Below are 20,442 nucleotides of genomic sequence, written 5' to 3' on the forward strand. Positions count from 1 at the left end.
GTACCATTCAATGCACCGCTAAATAATCTCAACCAGAAGCAAGGGTTAGTAATAGTTACTGGGAAGATCAGTGTTCTCCATGAGATGGAAGGTAAAGGCTCATGTTGTTTGATTGGTAGGCAGAGTGATATCTAATTATCTAATATTGAGATAATTGCAGAGCAGGTAGTCACTAGGAATAAAACTGGAGTGGTCCCAGATGGATTAGTGGATAACATATATGGTGACCTGCCAATCCCTGATCCCCTGTATCAAGCCATAAGTATAAGGACTGTATTTATAGCTCATCTTTCTCTTTGACGCTTAAAACAGATTACATATTTGTAAGACAATGCAGTCAAATAACATGAGAAACCAACAGCCAGTGCAGTAGGACTATGTTCACAAAAATTAAAAACAATCCAAAATCAGACAAAAAAATAAAAATTACAGTAGTAGAAACAAGAGCAAGATATTACATACAATAAACAGTGAAATAAGCTACAATCTTGCTCTCTTATAAAAGTGCACTGCATTTTTTTATTCTGAAGCCTCATGCCCTTTATAGTAATATATATGGTGTGATAATTATGGAAGATATTTTGCATACTATTTTTAATAAAGAAAAGGAATGTGTGAGAGCCTGCTAAGAGAGGTAGCTTCAGAAACAATATTTTTGTATTGTTCAGATTCCATTTTAAATTAGGTTATTTTTTTTAAATCACTTTTGATGGCTGATTTACTAATGATAATCAGATTTTGTTTTTAAATCGTTAGTTTTTATTTGTCCAGCTGGAATGTCGGCAGAACCAGGTTAACTTCTTTCAGCTCTTCTAAATGTAGTTTTAAGATAATGTTTTGCTTTCCTGTCAGGGCTGGATCAGGTAAAGTGCAGTTGAAGTGTCCTGGACATGAGTAGAGCCAGGTTGATCTCCATTTTTCTTGCAACAGCCAGGGTGAATTAATCATTCCTTTTACATATTTAAATGCTTTATTCTACCCTTCTTCCAAGGAGCTCATAGTAGTTTTTATTGTTCTAAAACCTCTGTGAAGTAGGTTAGGCTGATAGAGAAAATATGTGTGCATGTGTCTGGCCCAAGATACCCAGTGAGTTTCATGGCAAATTGTGGATTTGAACCCAGGGTGTCCCCAGCTATGGTCACATTCTAGCCACTACACCACTCTAGCTGTTTTGAATCAGTCATCTTCAATATGCATCTGGAACAATGTGATCCAATGTTCCTATGCCAACAAATCCCATTTCTTCCAGCAACTCGTGTTACTTCCATTTTTTGTTTATATCCTGTTTCTTTAAACTTAGTTCAAAGTAAGCTAGCCTAGGCTAGCCCAATCCCATCAGGTTTCAGAAGCAGGGTACACCCTGGTCAGCATAGAGATGGGAGACCACCAAGGAATGCCAGGGTCATGACACAGAGGCAGGCAATGGCAAACCATCTCTGAATTTCTCTTGTCTTGAAAACCCATGGGGTCACCATAGGTCATCTGTGACTTGATGGGAAAAAAGAATGTTGATGCATGTGAACATATATATATATCTACAAGACTATGGCTATCAGGTAATTCAAAACAGAGCTGCTGTGTAGAGGAGTAATGTATTACAGGAGTGCCCAAGGAATCTACCAATCTGGCAAGCTAATTATAGCAGCTGAAACAAATGTGCACAGAGGAGTAACTATCAAAATGAACCAAGCTGGTGGGCTGGTTCGAATAAACCTTCTGTGCTGTGTGTGTGTGCTTTTGAATCTATTGCCTGTATTTAATCCTGCTATAATTTAAACACCTGTCTACGTGGAATGTGTGAAATGTCCTTACCGGCACATTCAACTGTTTACACACCTGCCTCACTTGGAAAGACAGCTTTAAAATAAACAGCATTTCGGTATTGGAGGCGAAATGCACCAAGGTGGGTGGCGGGAAGAGCTGAAAAGATGAGATGGGAGAGTGAAACAGCTGGCTTCAATGCACCTTGGTTCTGGGAGGAGAGAACATTATTAAGGCTGAGACGTTCCTGACTGGAAGTTTGTCTCCTTACAACTAGCAGAATGCACAAATGCTTTACCAAGGAAATCGAGGTTTTCATTCCAACTAAATTTTGCAAAGTGAGCACAGTTACATGTAGTTTGTATTATGCATCATGCAGCTCTCAGTTTTTCCCCAAACAGCTTGGAATTCTTTGGCAGGCGAATGGGACATGGTGTGTGTAGATCTCTAATGTCCCACTTTTTCATCCTCCTGCCTTGTGCTTAGGCTTAGATTTTACTAAGGCTCCCTGTGTATTTAACTGTTCCTCTGCAGGCATGAGAGAGAAACCTTTTCTCTTAAATGATATTCTCAGTTTGCCATATTTCAGTGTGTGCAAAATATCCAGAGCCTTGATACATCTTGACTGCATTATTATCACATTTATCTTGCTGTTCCTCTAAGAAAAGCAGGGTGGTGTATGTAGGCTTATTTCATTCTATTTTTGCAACAAGCCTGTGAACCAAATAAACTGTAAGCTGATCTCCCTCCTCTACTGTTTCCCCTTTATGTCCCTTGCCCTGTATTGTCTTTTTGTGCGTGGGGAGCAGTGCTCCCTCCAAACTGTGGAGTCTTGTGAGCCAAAATTCTGCTTTGCGAGCTACTGGCATTAAAGTTGTGAGCAGTCGATTTGGCTCCTGCATAAATCAGTTTGCTCTGGAGCCATCCTTCCTGAGCGAAGACAAAAGGTGTGAGCCAGAGGCTAAAAAACTGTGAGCTTAGCTTAGAGGGAACTCAGCTTAGAGGGAACACTGGTGGGGAGGGGATCCCAACGTTGAGGGCAGCCCTGTTCCTTTATTGATGGGAAGCCACTTTGATAAGACAGTTGTTGGAAAAAGCTGAATATAAAGGCATCGTATAAATAGGTCAGGTTGAGAGAGGCTGTGGTCACACAGCAAGGGTAATCATGATTTGTTCCCGCTATACATTTAATCGGGATTTTTTTTTGGGGGGGGGGGGTTTGGGATGATCACACATCCCTCCCTGAACTGCAAGCATTGCGCGAGAAGGCTCTGGGCACCTACTAGATGCAGCCGGCCCCTCTCTCCGCCGCCCGCCCGATCGTTCACTCACTCACCTGCCAGCCCACCCGGGCGGCCCAGGAGACAGGTTGTGTGAAAGAGGAAAAAGGCTCACAATTGGAGGGGAAAATCAGACTGGATGCTGTGTCCTCAGTGGTGCACAAACTGCTGCTGCTGCCTCTTCGCGCTCCCTATGCCACCCCTGCCTCCTCTCCACCTTCCCTCCCTTCCAAAGCCTGCAGCAGCCCTTGTCGCCTCGCCTCGCCTGCCAGCCAACTCAGCACTTCCTGAATCTCTCCCGGCAGGGGAGAAAGCCGGGCAACAACCAACGGCCCTGAGATCCCAGCAGGGTCCGCTCCACAGAAGCCCTCCCCCTGTGCAGCCGCTGCCAAACCCAAAGGTGCACAAAACCGCCGCCGCTTCCTCGCGCTCCCTGCGCTGCCACCACCTCCTCTTCCACCTTCCCTCCCTTCCGAAGCCTGCAGCAGCAGCAACAGCTGTTGTCGCCCGGAGCGCCTTTGCGGAGGACTTCGCTTGTCCGCCCGGCCCACTCGTGCACCTGAATGCCCATGCGCTCAAAGGGCAGAAGCCTGGGAAAAAAACTCTCATAGCAGGGAAGAATTGTCAGACGGCCCCAATTGCAACCATTGCGATAGATGGCTGTCCAGATCGGCGAAATCGCGGAAGTACCCAGAAAATACTTGATTTTCCTCGGGGGCAGGAAAAACCGGGAGCATTGCAGGAGTGAGCCTGCTTCGGCGCGGGAGGTGGATTGGCACATGTGAATGGGAAATTTAAATGCGAGAGGGAGCAGCAGCGAATCCCCATCAAAAGGACTGTGTGACCGCACCCATAGTGTCTTGCCCACTGTCATCCAGGGAAACAGGCTTTTCCCATTTATATTAGAATTTTTAGTTTCCCACATCCAGACCAGCATTCTTGTCACAATAGCCCACTGGGTGTTCCGTCAGATTGGCAACTTTTATTTGTATTGCTTGTTCAGCAGTTGCACAATAGAGTGCGGAAAGCTTGTTTCATCAGAAGAAGAAATATGGAATAAAAGGAGAGCTTACTGTGGTTCTCCCAGGAGGGCTAACTTTTCAATATTACATTATCATAATCCTTGAAGCACTTGCAGTGGGTGTTCTTCAAATATGCTTAAGAGCAGACTGTTTCTGCTTGTTGTTGTATCTCATCAACCGAGAGAACATTCTGTTAATTCTACAGTTGTTGCTTCTGAACATGTATTTGTTATAGCGATTCCATGGCTCCTCTGCTCTTACAAAACATCTTTCCACTGGAGATTTTTTCTGACCTGGAGCATCACAGAGGTGCTACCAGATGTTATGTTGGGCTGAGGTTACACTGAGGTGGCTATCTTGTTGTGCTAGTGTTTGTAAGCTGTATCTTTTGTTTTTATTGTTTATGTTCTGGCTCTAAATATGTTGCAACCAACCCTGAACTCTTGGGACAGGGTGGAGTTGGATAAAAATCCTTGTAAACACTATTCTGCTCATAGAGTTCTTATGTCATTCATTTTACCACTACAGTGACAGGAGGAAAGGGCTAATCTCCAAAGAGCATTGCAGTCATGTTATAAATATTTTAATTTTATTATTACTACTCTTTTAACCTGCCTTCCCTTCAAGGAGCTAATGACATTATATATGCCTCTCCCTCACAACAGCCTCATGAAAAAGGCTAAGGGGAAAGAGAGTGACTAACCCACGGTGACCCAGTAGATTTTGGCAGCTGAGACTAGATACATACATTTTTCACTGCAGTATCCTATGCCATACTGCCTCTCTAAATACAGGCAGAATCTGTTAGATATGGAAAATACCTTGACCCAGATCTGTTCTAGGCTACCTTGCTGATGTTTGAGCCTTGAAAATAAAGTGTGTGATCTCTTTTCTTTTTTTAAAATTTTCAGTTAACAAACTTAAATCTGATGAACGGCGCTATAAGCAGAGCAAATGCAACCTCTCCTCCCAGTTATCGGCCACCATTCAACCCAGGAGGTTCATTTTGGGCCTTTCAAACGGACACACATACAGCTGACTACAGACCTTTGTCTTTGGCTTTCAGGTAGGTTAAACTGACTGCTTTTTGCTTTGGACTGACAGGGCTAATAAGGCACTTAGTAGCATCTCTGAACACCCATAATTCACGGGGCCACCCCAAAATGAGAAAGGGGTGGAGATGGTGACAGGTGAGACACTCTTTTCTTTCCACTGTGAAACCTGAAGAAATGTTTGCTAAGTGCATGTATTGGCTCAGTTCAGACGTAACACAAAACTATGGCTTATTTTAACTGTGGGTAATTTGTGAAACTAAGGTTTGGCTCTCAGCTAGCTACATAAACCTAACTTGCCTTGACAGATCCTAACTTTAGAACTTTATTTTTCTTGCATGCCTAGCATATAAAGACTTGGCAGCTATTATGGACTGTATGGCAGCACCCAACGGAAGCTCCTGTATTTCTGCTGGTGACAGCAAGATAGGTCAAAGGGTAACCTGGTTCCCAGGCACTTCCAGTGGTGGCATAGGTAATGGGGGTGAGGTGTACAGCTTCCAGACCTGGGCCTGTACTGCCTCAGCTGCCTGTTGCTGGTGCTACAAGTGAAAGAGGAAGAGCATGCTTCCCAGACCTGTGCCTATGCCCCCCCTGCCCTGACAGTGACATGACTGATGGGCAGGAGATAGGAACAGCCCTACCCCAGGCTGAAAGAGTCAGCTGTGCTTCCCAGTGGCAGTGCCACAGCTCTGAGAGAGTTACCCACCTTCCACACCTGCCCCTCCACCTTCCTGCTTGGGGTGCTGAAACACAGCACTTTCTTTAGTTGCTCTATAAGGATGGAGCATGCCAGTATTCTTGCACCTGGTGGGTGGAAACTAGCGCAAGCAGGGAAAAGTGCTAGTGAGAGGTAGTAAAATCAGAATGATTTTGATTTTGAGCAGCTCTTGTCAGGCAACTCCGTAGTCAAGGAAGTGTGAGAAGTACCAAGTCAGGATTAAGTGAGGGTTTCCTGTACATACGTCATGTATAACCTTCTTTAAGAGTTAAACAACCAACTTCAGATCCTGGGTTCAGGGGAAGGACTCAGTCAGTCAACCATTGTTAGTTTGTTTAAGTGGTGGCTTCATGTGACATCTGAACTGAGCCTTTGATTCACTTTTTTTTCCACTTGAAACTTAACATTCAGTGCCTTAGAGAAAAAAGTAGAAGAATGTTCCTCCCCAGGTATGAGGCAGGCAAATTAAGTAGAGCATTCAGCCTGTGGGGAGCGAATGAGACTATCTTATCTCTGGATGGGTTGTCTCTGAGAATGCAGTCAGATTTTTCTCGTACTCTTGGGAGTGCGAGTATTAGTCCACATGCAACCTTTTTCCCTATAAGAATGTTATGGAGAAGTTAACCCAGGTGGGCTGAGAGGAGGTCTCCTCCCTCAACATAACTACGAAGTTTGAACATTCCCCCCGTCAGCATGTGGAAGAAGGAAATAAATCTGTGTGAAGCTGCAGAATATTTGTAACATAATAAGCCAATGAGATCTGATCCCTATTCTGTTTAACTACTTTATATATTTGAAGACAGTTGTTGAGGTCTCTTTGGTCTTCTGTGGGCTAAGTGACCTGAGCTTCCTCAACTTTATCCCATTTTGTATGTCATAGTCTTCAGCCTTTTAGTGATGTTTCATGCTTCATCCACTCTTTCCAATTTTATGACTTTTTAAAATTCCACTTTGTCTGAATTTATTCCACTTTGTCTGAATAAAACTTTGTTGGTCTTAAAGGTGCCACTGAACTCAAACTTTGTTCTGCTGCTTCAGACCAACATGGCTACTGACCTGGATTTTTCTTCATGACTTTTTGTAATTGTCAGAACCAGATTCTAATGTAATATTTCAGGAAAGATGAAGCTGAGTGAGGAGGGGGAGGGAGAATAGACTGATATGTACAGGAGGTGCTTTTCACTATTTTCCTTGGCATTAATGAGGTCATTGCCGGCATAGCTATAGTCCAATTTGGTTGCTTCATTCCATATCAGTGCAAAGTAGTGTGGTGTGTGCATTCTTGCAATAATACACTATTGCTGACTGTCCTATTCAACTTGTAATTTGTGACGTTTAGATTTGTTTTTGCACACTGCTGTTTATTCAGCATCCAAGGGACATGATTAAGCATTTAGTTTTTACCCATCAACAGCACCTTATATGTATGAAGTTTCATCACATTTATTAAAGCCAATATTTTCAATTAATTGTTTGCAATTAATTCCATCATCAATCTTCTGCGCAGTTCCACATGGAGAGATTTTACAGCTAAAAGCCTCCAGGGGCGCTGCATGCCAGAGCTAGAAACTTGTTCCTGCCCCGGGACCACATGCTCCTTCACAGCAGCACCCTACCCTCAGTTGTGGTCAGAAGATGACCCAGACTGACGCACACAATCTATATCTGTTTTGTTTGGGTGAAGGGCATAACGTAAGGCCTGCCAACTCTTCACCCCCAAAGCTCAGGGGGATAGGATGTCAAAACTTAAAGTAGCATTGTGGAAGAAAGCCCTCAAAGCTTTGGAGCCATTGTCCAAGTTGGTCCCGGAAAAATTGTCCATTGCTACGCCCTTGGGATTGATGTGGTCGGCTCCGCCTCCTGGATCCATGTCACAATGGGTCCGATCTGGGTCACGCTTTCCTCCAGCTCATCATGCCTCTTCCAAGCCACCAGCTAAGATGAAGTCCAAGTATAAACACAAATCTGCGTCTCAACAATGTGCTCCTGTCTGTACTCCTGAGCCTACTCCAAATCTTCAAGAGAAGCCTATGACTTCGTCCTCCAGTTCGTGATCCCCTCCAGTTTTGATCTCAGATGGGGAAGTAGAAGCGTGCTTACTGGTGAGTCAAGTCCCATGTGACTCTGAACTGTTGAAAATGGCAATGTTTCCATGGTCTCAGCCTCAACCACCTATGCAATGGCCGTTGCACCCATACATGATGTCTCCAGTTTATCTGAAAGAGTGGGGTGACAACTTTGCTCACCCCAGTGATATGAATTTATATCCCTACCCTTATCGGGCTTCCTCGTATCCACTTTCAGCAATGGTTTCTAGTAGGCTTCACTCTCCTATATCTGCTGTGAGGGGAAATGATGCTGCCATTGAATATGACGGATCCGACACGACATCGAATCTGAGTCCGGATGAGAGGGTGGGAGAGTCCTCTCTGGCCTCTCCTACAGAAGACCTTTGTATGTATGGGGAACAGATGATCTATAAGGCCCAGTCCCTTATAGCACAAACCAAAGGACAAGATATTGAGTTGTTTCTATTCAGAGTCCCCTAGTATTATTGCATTCCCAGTGTTAGAGGGTCGTGAAGACCTTACACAGGAACTGTGGCAATAGCCTGAATCCCTCCAAACCCATATCTAGAAGAGTGGAACATTTTTACAGAATCAACTTTTTAACAAGTCATCCCCCACTGACTTCTCTGGTGACGGAGGAAATGCAACCTAAGGCCCGTCTGGGTTACCAGTCTGTTGCCAAAGAAGGAGAGGGATGAAAGCTTGATGTCCTGGAACAGAAATTATATTCTTTTCTTTTGGATTTCAAGATTTCCAACTATGAGACCATCATGGCTGGCTACAAGCTTTTCTTGTGGGAGAGGCTCTTGCCGTTCCTGGAGCTTCTGCCCAAGGTCAAGCAACCCTTTACTGAGGTCTGCATATGGAGGCCATCAAACTCTCAAAGCAGCAGATTAATGCAGGTTGGCATTCCACGGATACTGTGGAACACACCATGGCGAGTTCTATCATTCTCAAACTCCATGCTTGATTAAGAGAGACCTTTGGCTAAGAAGCTTAGTCTATCAAGGACAGGTCCCATAGGAGATATGGTCCAAGGAAATAAGGGCTAGTCCCTATATTAAAGGTAGCAACTCTAGAGGAGTATCTTAAAAACCAAGAAAATACACATATTAAGAAAACTTATATACAACAACAGTTAAGCTGCTTATGAGGAAGTCACTAGACGAAACCAAGTGTAAGCCGGCTGCTTCGTCAAGCTCCAGTAGCTTTCAGCTCATTAAGCCTTCTACTTTTTTGACTGCCAACAGTAACTGTTTAGGAATTCCACTGTTATTTTGGGGCTGTTGGCAGCCACTGATATTCTATTGTATTCTTATTGTTTTAAATATTTTGGGAAATTTTGTATACTTTATAGTAACTATCTAGTATAAAGCAATTGTATCTAGCATACTACTCATGGTTCAGAGTGTATTATTGGTTCTATATTGGCCCCAGTTTTGTCTTGTTTCCTTGGCTGATTAAGATCAACGGCATTGCCTGTAGACACCAAGCACAAGGGTTCGATGCTCTTCTCTACCAGGACTAAAGAGACACTATCCCTGACAAAGAAAAACAAGCAGACAGCTAAGTCATTGGGAGTGCCACAACCAGGCTCGTCTCAATTCAAGCAGAGGCCATTTGTATGGCATCCCTGGCACCCTTAGCAGGGGGATTACTGCTACATTAACCCTTTGGTACCCCAGTATCCTACCTCTAAGCCATTTACCCCACAACAGGGTTATCATAGGCATAAGGGTTCCAACCAACCTAGGTTGACCCACTAACCACCCCCTGCTAGAGAGACAGCCCCATCCCAAAAGTCTTCCTTTTGACTAGGAGTGGTTTCCGCTTCTGTTAAGTCTGGAGACAGGCTAGCTCAGTTTTATGCTGTCTGGGAGACTATTACTTCTGACGAGTGGGTTTTTATGCATCATTAGACTAGGTTATAGATTAGAGTTTAAGTCTGTTCCTCACCCCTGGGGGTATGTAGCCAGGCAGCACCGGACCTGTCCTAGGCTTTAATCGCTCTAATTTACAAGGGTGCAACTGAGGAAGTGTCTGAGTCCCAGGCACCCAAGGCTTTTTTCCCCTGGATGTTCTTGGTCAATAAGAAAGATGGGGGGGAAGTAGGCGCATTTTGAATGTTGTTCTTCACATATGTTAAGTTCTACATGGTTTCCATTCCTTCAATTTTACAATTATTAAAGTTCAACTATTAGTTTATCATTATTGACTTGAAAGATGCTTACTTTCATGTTTCCATCCATCCAACTCCACAAATTCCTATGCTTTTCTTGTAGTATGTGTGTGTTCCATTACACTATTTTGCCTTTTGGTTTGGCCACAGTGCCCAGGGTATTTTCAAAGCGTTTAGCCTCAGTGATTGCCTACCTTTGTTTGCAAGGTTGCCATATATTCCCTTACTTGGACAAATGGCTGTTGGTGGTGGACTCCAGAGACCAATTATTGAGGAGTTACTACCTAGTTTTGGAGACCTGCCAAAGATTGGGATTCCTTGTGAATTGGGAGAAGTCCTGTTTAGTCCTGTCCCAGAGGGTACAATTTATAGGGGCCACATTGGATTCCATAGCGGGAAAGGGTTTCTTGCCCTCTGACAGAGTGCAAGCCATTTCTGTTTGTTGTGGGTTGGGAACGGGGTAGGGTGCGCTGTCAGACTGCAAAGTGAATAAGATAAGAGCACCAACTCAAGAAGTGTAGCCAAGGTCCAGTCCAAGGTTAAGTGCAGAGTCAGGAGTCTAGTCCAAGAGTCAGTCCGTACTGCAAGGTCCAAGGGTTACTCATGAGCAAGTTCAGGAGCAAGATGAAGGTAGAGTCAGGAAATGGTCTGAAGAGTCACAGGGTTGAGGCAGGATCCAGTGCAGTGGTTGCAGAGGGATTTGTTGCTTCCACGCCTAACTGCCTCCCTTGGCTGGTTTTTATTGCCATATGCTTAAGCATCATGCTTGCAGCCAGCTGCTCAGGAGTAGTCCTGCAACTACTAAAGCAGTTGGCATTGATCCAGGAGGCTGGAGGGTGTCAATGGTTATTCACCAGCTGTTGGTTGTGAATCCTGATGAACCTGCAACTCACCTTAAGAGCATAAGAACTTAAGAGAAGCTAATGTTGGATCAGGCCAATGGCCCATCCAGTCCAACACTCTGTCACACAGTGGCCAAAAATACCAGGTGCCATCAGGAGGTCCCCCAGTGGGGCCAGGACACTAGAAGCCCTCCCACTATTGCCTCCCAAGCACCAAGAATTCAGAGCATCACTTGCCCCAGACTGAGAGTTCCTATCTATACCTTGTAACTAATAGCCACTGATTGACCTCTGCTCCATATGTTTGTCCAATTCTATCTTGAAGCCGTCCATGCTTGTAGCTGCCACCACCTCTTGTGGGAGTGAATTCCATGTGTTAATCACTCTTTGGGTGAAGAAGTACTTCGTTTTATCCATTCTAACCCAACTGCTCAGCAATTTCATTGAGTGCCCACAAGGTCTTGTATTGTGAGAAAGGGAGAAAAGTACTTGTTTCTCTACCTGCCCTATCCCATGCATAATCTTGTAAATCCCTCAGTCGTTGTTTCTCTGAGCTAAAGAACCCCAAGCACTTTAACTTTTCTTCATAGGGAAAGTGTTCCAACCCTTTTATCATTCTAGTTGCCCTTTTCTGCACTTTTTCCAATGCTCTAATATCCTTTTTGAGGTGTGGTGACCAGAATTATACACAGTATTCCAAATCGGGTTGCACCACTGATTTATACTGGGGCATTATGATACTGTCCAATTTGTTTTCAGTTCCCTTCCTAATAATCCCCAACATAGTGTTGGCCTTTTTTATTGCAGTCACAGACTGTCTCAACATTTTCATTGAGTTATCTACTACGACTCCAAGATCTCTATCTTGATCAGTCTCTGCCAGTTTGGATCTCATCAATGTGTATTTATAGTTAGGATTTTTGGGCCCAGTGTGCATAACTTCGCACTTGGCCACATTTAACCCCATTTGCCACATTGACGCCCACTCGCCCATCCTCGACAGATCCCTTTGGAGTGTCTCACAATCTTATCTGGTTCTCACCACCCTGAACAACTTCGTGTCATCTGCAAACTTAGCCACTTCACTGCTTACTCCCAACTCCAAATCATTAATAAATAAGTTAAAAAGCATCGGACCCTGTACTGAGCCCTGCAGTATCCCACTGCTTACCACCCTCCACTGAGAAAATTTCCCATTTATATTCACTCTCTGTTTCCTATTAATTAGGAAATACCAGAAAGTCCTATATGTATAAGTGGAAGCATTTTCTCTGTGGTGCTATGAGAGGGAGATTTCTCTGGGTAGTGCTTTGTTACAAGTTAAATTTGAATAGCTACTGTACCTGAGGAACAAGCTTTTGGCTTTTTCTTCCTTGATGGTCCACCTGGCTGCCATCTCTTGTTACCATAGGGGAGTTGATGGGGAGGGGGTCAGTTTTCTCCCATCAACTGTCCAAAAGATTTCATAAGAGACAATGGTTCCGGCCAGTGGTCTCTTTCTATTGTTTTGGCACAGTTGATGCTTAAGCATTTTGAACCCCTTGCCACATGATTGTTGGCTGAACTCTCTATGAAACTCTGTTTTCTAGTGGCTGCTACGTCAGCCAGGAGGGTAAATGAGTTAGCAGCTCTTCAGGTGGGACCCCCCATTTTTGAAGATCTTTCCTGAGAGGGTAATCCTTCGACCCAGTCTTAGGTTTCTTCCTAAGGTAGTTTCCAGGTTCCACTTATTCCAGGATATTATTTTGCCCATCTTTTTTCCTGCATCAAACTCTGAGAATGAGTGATTGTTGCACTCCCTAGATGTTAGAAGGACTTTATTATTTTACCTTAAAAGAACCCTGGAGTTCTGCAGGGATAGAGCACTGTTTTTATGTCTTGCTGGTCTTAATAGAGGAAAGAGGGATTCATCTCAAACTTATCCCGGTGGATTGTCTCAACCATTAGGGAATGCTGTGGTTTGGCCAGCTTGTCATGCCGCTAAACATTCACGCCCATTCTACTAGAGCTATAACTCCTTCGGCAGCTTTCTTCGATGGAGTACTGTTGATGGAAATCTGCTGATCTGCTGTTTGGTTGTCAGCAGATTTTTTTTGTACGGCACTACACTTTGGATCTGCAGGGGAGATAAGAAGCTTGAGTGGGAAAGGTAGTACTTCATTCACTGTTTAAGTGAGGAGAGCATACCCCACTGCTTGGTGAGTAGCTTGCTAGAATCCCCATGTGGGGCTACACAGAAGATTGATGATGAAAACAAAGTTGCACTTACCTGTAACTATTGTTCATCGAGTATCTTCCGTGTGGGACACATACCTTCCCTCCTGCCCCGCTACATGCTCTGGCTTCAGTGGTGCAAGAGGTGCTGAGGGTGGGGGCAATGCTGCATGGGAGCACATGGTCCCTGGGCAGGAACAAGTTTCTGGCTCTGGTGCACAGTGCCCCCTGGAGACTTTTAGCTGTATAAGCTCTTCAATGGCAGGCCTGCTCATGTGCAGTCCCCTTGTGTGCCTGGACAGAAGATACTCGACGAACAATAGTTACAGGTAAGTGCAACTTGATTTTATTAAGACATTCACTCATTTTAAAAGTTTTTAAAATTCCTCACAATTTGGTACTATCAGTAAGTTTTTGAAAGGTAATGAACCATTTTCAGATATTATTTGTGTACAGTGGGGACCCATGATACTTGGGGGGGGGTAATCCCTTGCCCCATCTGAATTTACTCCTATCACCCCCCATCAGCCACAGCCTGCCAAAGCTTCTCCCCCTCATTACCACCTCTCCCTCATTGCCAAGGCTTCTTCTCTCCCCCCCCCATCAGCAGCACAAGTAAACCCTGTACAGCTCCCAGGTGCCAGTCCCACTGAGCCTTCTCCCCGCCCAATCCACCTTCAACAGCGGTGAGCTCTGTGTGGCTCCCAGCCACTGCTCCCCTGGCTTATTTCACTCTAAGGACTCCAGGAGAGGCTCTGGGGCCAGCCACAGTGGCAGAGAATGCTAGGAGCTGCTCCAGGCTGTGCCACTCACCTTATGCTTCGTGGCAACAGTGCCTGGGAGCTACTCCGAACCTGGAGTGGTTCCTGGCACCTGCTGCTGTTGTGGCTGGCATGAAGCTTTTCTGAGAGTCCTCTGCCATGTAGTTGGGCTTGGAGCAGCTCCCAGACTGCTCTGCCTCTGTGGCTGATCCCAGAGCCTCTCCTGGCATCTGCTGCCACTACTGCCGGGCAAGGAACCACTCCTGGCTTCCACTACTGCCGGGCAAGGAGTTAGGCCTGGAGTGATTCCCTGCAGCAGGGCCACCCCCAGCTCCAATGGTAAGTGTGTTGTCTGTGCATGGGCAGACAACACTTTTTTTATTTGGGGGACAATTTATCTCCCTTTTTGTTAACATGTGGGATTTTTCTGCAAACTTGGGGGTCCCCCAGGTGTGCAGAAAAATCTCTTTAGTGTGTGGCCCCCATCTGCAGATTTAGATATCCGCAATTGGGGGCCACACATAGATGGTTTCCCCACCAGTCACACATCCATTTCATTTAGTCTTTATGGTTTTCTTGGATAGCCCAAGCTAGCCCAGTCTCATCATATCTTGGGAGCTAAACAGGGTTGAACGTGGCAAGTATTTGGATGGGAGATCTCTAAGGAACACCAGGGTCATGACGTGGAAGCAGACAATGGCAAACCACTTCTGAACGTCTCTTACCTTAAAAATCCCACAAGGTTGCAATCAGTCAGCTGTGAGTTGACAGCACTTTCCACCACCATGGTTTTCTCACCAGTCACACATCCATCTTATAGTGACAATCTATATACTAATAGCGAAGTTGGCCAAATCTTTGGATACTTAAATGTGGTGACTAGAGCTTTGAATGGGAAAGATAGAGCTTTCTACAAATCTGAAAAGGGCCCCGGGTTTGCAGAGAAATGTAAAATCTTTAAAAAAATACACTGGGGGGATTTTAAAAAATCAAAAATGATAAAAGGAGAGCCTGTAGCTTTAAATGGTCAGGGTCCGGCATACCTAAAGGACCATGTTTCCCCATATGTTCCCCCAAGGGCACTACGATCGGAGGGCCAACATCTTTTGACTACCCCAGGCCTCAGGGACGTCAAATTCGCCGAGACTAGGGCCAGGGCCTTTTCGGTGGCGGCTCCTACCTGGTGGAATGAGCTCCCAGAGGAGATCCGTGCCCTGTGGGATCTTGCACAGTTCCACAGGGCCTGCAAGACGGAGCTCTTCCGCCAGGCTTTTGAGTAGGAGCTGCCACCGCTATTGTTCCATCAATGCACCGTCGCTGAAAATTGGCAGAGATACCATCAGGGTGCATTCGGGTTCTGGGAAGAAGGCTGGCTATCTGCCGCTTTGGAACTTATGTCGTTGGTCCAGATCCACCCTACTGGAACCCATCTTGGAACTGGGAACATCAGAGCACCAGCACTTTGTTGTACTATTGTTATGTTTTTATCTTGTTTTAATTGTTTTAATTATGACTTTTGCCCCAATTGTTAGCCACCCTGAGCCTTAGGGGAGGGCGGAATATAAATCGAATTATAAATAAAAATAAATAAATATTAAATAATCTTGATTGTATTGCTGCAGCTTCCAGGACTGATCGGGCTGCCGCACGTTACTTTGTTCCGGGGCAGACAGCCACGCTTCCCCCCGCATTTTCCGGCCCATGTGACCGGGGCCTATGAAAGCCACTGTAGTAGAGCAGTTAGAGTTTCAGAGCCGAATCTCTGAGACCCAGTTAGAGCTTCAGAGCTGAATCTCTGAGACCCAGGTTCAAATTTTGCTATGAAAGTTCGCTGTGTAATTTTGGACCAGTCACATACTTTCAGACTAACCTACCTCACAGGGTTGTTGTGTGGATCAAAAGGAGAAGAGGAGAATAATGTGTCCCTACTGTGGAGAAAGGTGGGGTAAAAATGAAGTAAAAAAAATAGCTGAAGATGGGAGGTAGATAAAAGGTAGGTTGGTGAATTGGCTGAGAAGGAGAGAATGAGGCAGGAAAAGGGGAGAGGATATGGAGATTGACAGCAGGAGGGGAAGAGGTAATAGTGGGGGGCACCGGATAGATACTACCCCACAAGTCCTTGAGGGTTCCCTACCATGCAAGTGAGCCTGGCCCAGTGGCCAGCAGCACAAAACTGGGCCACAGTATGCCTAGGTAGAGGCTACTTAGGGTGGGGGAGATGAAAAGCTTAAGACAGAGGAGCAGATAAAGGAAGATTGGCTGATAGGTGGGAATGAGATAACGGTGACCAACTCCAGGTTCGGAAGTACCTGGAGATTTGGAGGGTTGAGCCTGGGGAGGGACCTCAGAAGGGTATAATTCCATAGACTCTACCCTCCAAAGCAGCCATTTCCTCTAGGGGAACTAGAGTTGCCAACCTTCAGGTGGGGACTGGAGATAACCTAGAATTATAACTAATATCCAGATGACAGAGATCAGTTCCTTTGAAGAAAATGGATGCTTTGGAGGGTGGACTCTATGGCATTATGCCCTATTGGTATAAGGCATAGTTTGCCATTTCCTTAATTATTCAGAGGAACACATACTAGTACCTTCAATACAATTTAAGCCTTTTGACTTAAAGAGTTTTCATTAAAAATGTTGAGTACTTCTCTCTGAGCTGGTTCTGTAAGGTGTTAAGGGTGGCAGTGGCTAGTACGGGGCTGTACTCTCTTAGGCTACCCCAAAATCAAGTGAGCCCCCATAATGTATCTAAAGAAAAAGAGGAGCTGTAGCAGAACCACTCATTGTCTTAAGTGCTAAGCACCATTAATGAATTGTTTGAAAACTAATTCTGATATGTTAGGACTTCATAGACCCTAGCATATCTTTCAGTGAATGTTTTGTACTGGGCTGCTTTTGGATGTTTTAATACAAGCATGAATCCAACACAGACACTGAAAATGAGATTTAGGCTTTGGAAAGTTAAGCAGTATCTGAACATTGAACCCATTTCATTGTTACAAAGGCTTGGATGTACATTCTTGGTTTCTAGTCATGGGGGCATTATAAATATAGAAATCTTGCTAGCTAGCATGTTCCCATCTTCATGTTTTAGATTTCTATGAAAATAAGGAAAAAGATGGCAAGTTCTGGCCAGAAGCCTATTGAGATATTAAATAAGATCAGAAAGTAGATTTGAGGAGTTTCTCTGTTGTATAAATGAAAGCTTCAAATAGTTCTATTAGACATCTCTGCCCTCCTGCTTGGAGGATTATGAGCACCAGCCTCACCCTTTTTATCCCTCTGAATTTAAAGTATGCAGTCTTCTGTTGTTGCTTCATCCCTCATCAGGTTGTTGCTGAGGTACTGTAGCTGTCCAGCCATCCCTCACTGCTTCCTTTGGCCCTGACACTTTTGTTGTTCAGCTGTACGTGCTTGACAGAGCAGGCAGTGCAACTGCTAACTCTTTTGATCAGCTGGAAGAATTGTAGTGTGGGAGAAGCCGAAAGGTTCTTTAATAAGCTTGATAATCATCTCTTCCTTTTATTAAAACCCAACAAAAGAGGAAATGACTTTTCTCTGTGAAGTTTCTGGGATTCCAGTAGTTACAATTTTGATGGGCTGTAGTTCCCCTCCCCTATGATCACACCCGTGCATTGTCTGGTGTTTGCTATGCTGTTTGACGTCTCACCTATTCTTGTGAATGTAGATTGTCTCTTGAGAAAGATCCCTGTAGACACTGGATTATGCTTATGCCCATGGTGAGGCTCATTACATTTGGCCACACAGTACAAGATATCTGTAACTGTTCTCCTGAAGAAGTTCTCCAGCAGGGTAATGGGGAAAGCTATTCCTCTGCCGCAGAAGAGGATAGACCCATTACTCTAGGGGACAGGGGTGGGTAACAACTGGCAGTTTGTATTCTCTGTAGCTTTTGTGTGCTGGCAAAAGTTCCAAGGTTATCTTAGTTCATCAGTGTAGATACTATTTGATATCTAAAGGTAAGTAAGCAGGTAACATGTCCCCTGGCCAGAATTTCCATTGGAGGAATAATGGCAGCCTTGCTGATAGATTCAGGTGTATCTGAGGAAGTGTGCTTGCACATGAAAGTTTATACTATGAATAGAACTTTGTTGGTCTTAAAGGTGCCACTGGACCAGGATTCTTGAAATGAAAGCAGCCTGACTGTCCATGCAACTGGTTTTGTTATGCAGCTCCAGTTGTATCTTAATCTAGTTTGAAGTATGGATTGACTCTATAAAGGAAGCCAGTTTGCAAGACCTGAGCAAGGCTGTTAACAACAAGTCATTTAGCGGACGTTAATTCATAGGGTTGCTGTTAAATCAGAACTTGACTTGACGGTACTTCGCATGCATGCAGTTTGAAGTAATTCTGAGCCCATCATTGTAGGTTGCCACAATCCTCACTGAGAAATGTATTTCTGCATTCAAATCTTATATTTCCCTACCTGGTGCCTGGAAAAATAGAATGCTTACGTCTTGGCAGTCTGAGGCTTTGCCCTGCAGCATCTACTTTCCAGAAGCTGTTGAGCCATACTGTGCTGTTAATTTTTCTAGGTAATGGTGATATTAGTCATCAACCCTTCTTTGGAAGTGAGCGGGAGAGTCTGTTGGAATACAGAAGACTGTCTTGGTCATGTGTGCTGAATATTAAAGGGTGCAGCATAAGTGAGAGAAAGGGGGATGGCAGTGGACTGGAGTGATGGAAGACCTTTATTTGGGCACTAGGGAAACATCTTTCCTAAGCTGAGAATGATGTGCTCGTACTGCTTTGGATCAAGTGGCATCCAGATAATTAATAGCTTATTGTCCTTCCTCATTTTGCTGTCAGGGTAAGTATTATTCTCAACCCCGTTGTCCTGCTGCTCAATTTTTCTTGATTTCAAGCTTTATCCTTTACCCTGCTTTATAGCAGCTGGTAGAACAATGAAGGGAAGGGATGAGAAGCTCCTATTTGCCTCACTCAGTTTACATGCTTCAGAAAGATCTCTTCATTCTCCTGTAGTCAGTGCTTCATGGAGTTACAACAATGAAATAGGAACTTTGCATACATCACCACAAGCTCCTTGGAGGAAGAACATAATAATATTGCATATCACAGTAAGCAAATATTATTAAAGAAAAGAGATCCTTCTGAGTCCTATTATGAAGAGATAAGAGCAGGTCGATTTTAGGGTTTTTGAAGCCAGCTCAAGGCTGAGCTTGCCCTTTGGATCTGTAACTTTTGAGAGAGGCTAGTAATTCAGGAAATGAAGGTTAGAATTAATATATAACTGGTGTTTGAACAACTCACAGTGGGTCATATTAGGAGTGTGTGTGTGGTATAAACCAAACTGAACAAATACCCGAAAAATACCTTATTGGTATTTTTTTGGTATTTATTAAGACAAATACAGATCAGAGATCTGTGTTTGGCTACAGATATGGCTCAGCCTGAAAGAAGCCATGGGGGGGGGGCTTTTATTTGGGCAAGGCAGCCTCAGCTAAAGTGGCATGGAGCTGTCAGCTCTGCGCCGCCCCAGCTGATCCTCTTTTGCAGCTCCGACCTTCAAGAGCGGATCAGCTGGGGTGGCACAGAATGGCTGGCTGGCTCTTGGTTTAAAGCAAGCTGCAAGAGGAGCCAGCCCAGGATTGGCTGGGGTGGTGGAAGTTGACAGCTCCACGCCACCTTAGCTGATCCTCCCTTGCCTACAGCCTCGGTGGGGGCTCTGCTGGGCAGCCTGGTTCAAACCAGTCTGCCCAGCAGAGCCTGCAAAGGAGCCATTCCTGTGGGGAGAACTCTCTCCTCAGGCTATGGTTGGGACTCTGCTTGGCTGCCAGGTTGAAACCAGACTGCCTAACAGAGCCCTCCCAGGAGCAAATCCTGCGGGGAGAACTCTCCTCAAGACCAGCAGAAGGGAGGGGGAGATCTGAGATCTTTCCTCCCTCCTTTCTGCTGGTTGCAGCTCCCAAGGCCAGCAGAATGGAAGGGCGGGGAGGGGGAGATCTGAGATCTTTTCTCTCTCCTTTCCATTCCTCCTTTCTGCTGGCCACGGCTGGCTTCTCTTGCAGCTTGGTTTAAACCAAGCTGTAAGAGGAGCCAGCCTAGGATTGGATGGAGCAGCAGGAGCTGGCAGCTCTGTGCTGTCTCAGCTGATCCTCCCCCCAAAGCCAATCTGCACACAACTTGGGGGGCAGGTAGAGGGGCATCCCGGGGATGTCCACTACTAGTTTGATGTCTCTAGCTTGCAGGGAAACAGTTTGACACACTCCGATTTTGCACAGGAACCCCAGGATCTCCCCCCCCCCAGCCAATCTACACACATCTTGGAAGGCAGGTAGAGTGGCACCCCAGGGAGGTCTGCTGCTAGTTTGATGCCTCTAGCTTTGCAGTGGAGCTGTTTGAAACACTCTGTCTCCTTTTGCACATTGGACTGCCGTAGCTAAAGCCTTCATAGTGGGGAGGCCCTGGGGAAAGTGGAGGGGCAGAGTGTGTGTGCGCGCACGCGCCGCACACATATCACCCGGAAGTGACGTAATGCCCTCCCCCTTTCTCTCTC

At 45.2% G+C, this 20,442-nt stretch overlaps 1 protein-coding gene across 1 annotated transcript in view; it reads left to right on the forward strand.

The window, feature by feature from the left end:
- The window catches only part of TTLL5 (tubulin tyrosine ligase like 5), a 171,874-nt gene that overhangs the window by 96,770 nt on the left and 54,662 nt on the right, over positions 1 to 20,442 (forward strand). Inside the window, 1 exon segment of the mRNA XM_015418352.1 lies at positions 4,975 to 5,129. Coding sequence (XP_015273838.1) covers positions 4,975 to 5,129 — 155 coding nt within the window.

The sequence above is a fragment of the Gekko japonicus genome, unplaced genomic scaffold (assembly GCF_001447785.1).
Source record: "Gekko japonicus isolate JY-2015 unplaced genomic scaffold, Gekko_japonicus_V1.1 scaffold3, whole genome shotgun sequence".
Taxonomy (NCBI): domain Eukaryota; kingdom Metazoa; phylum Chordata; class Lepidosauria; order Squamata; family Gekkonidae; genus Gekko; species Gekko japonicus.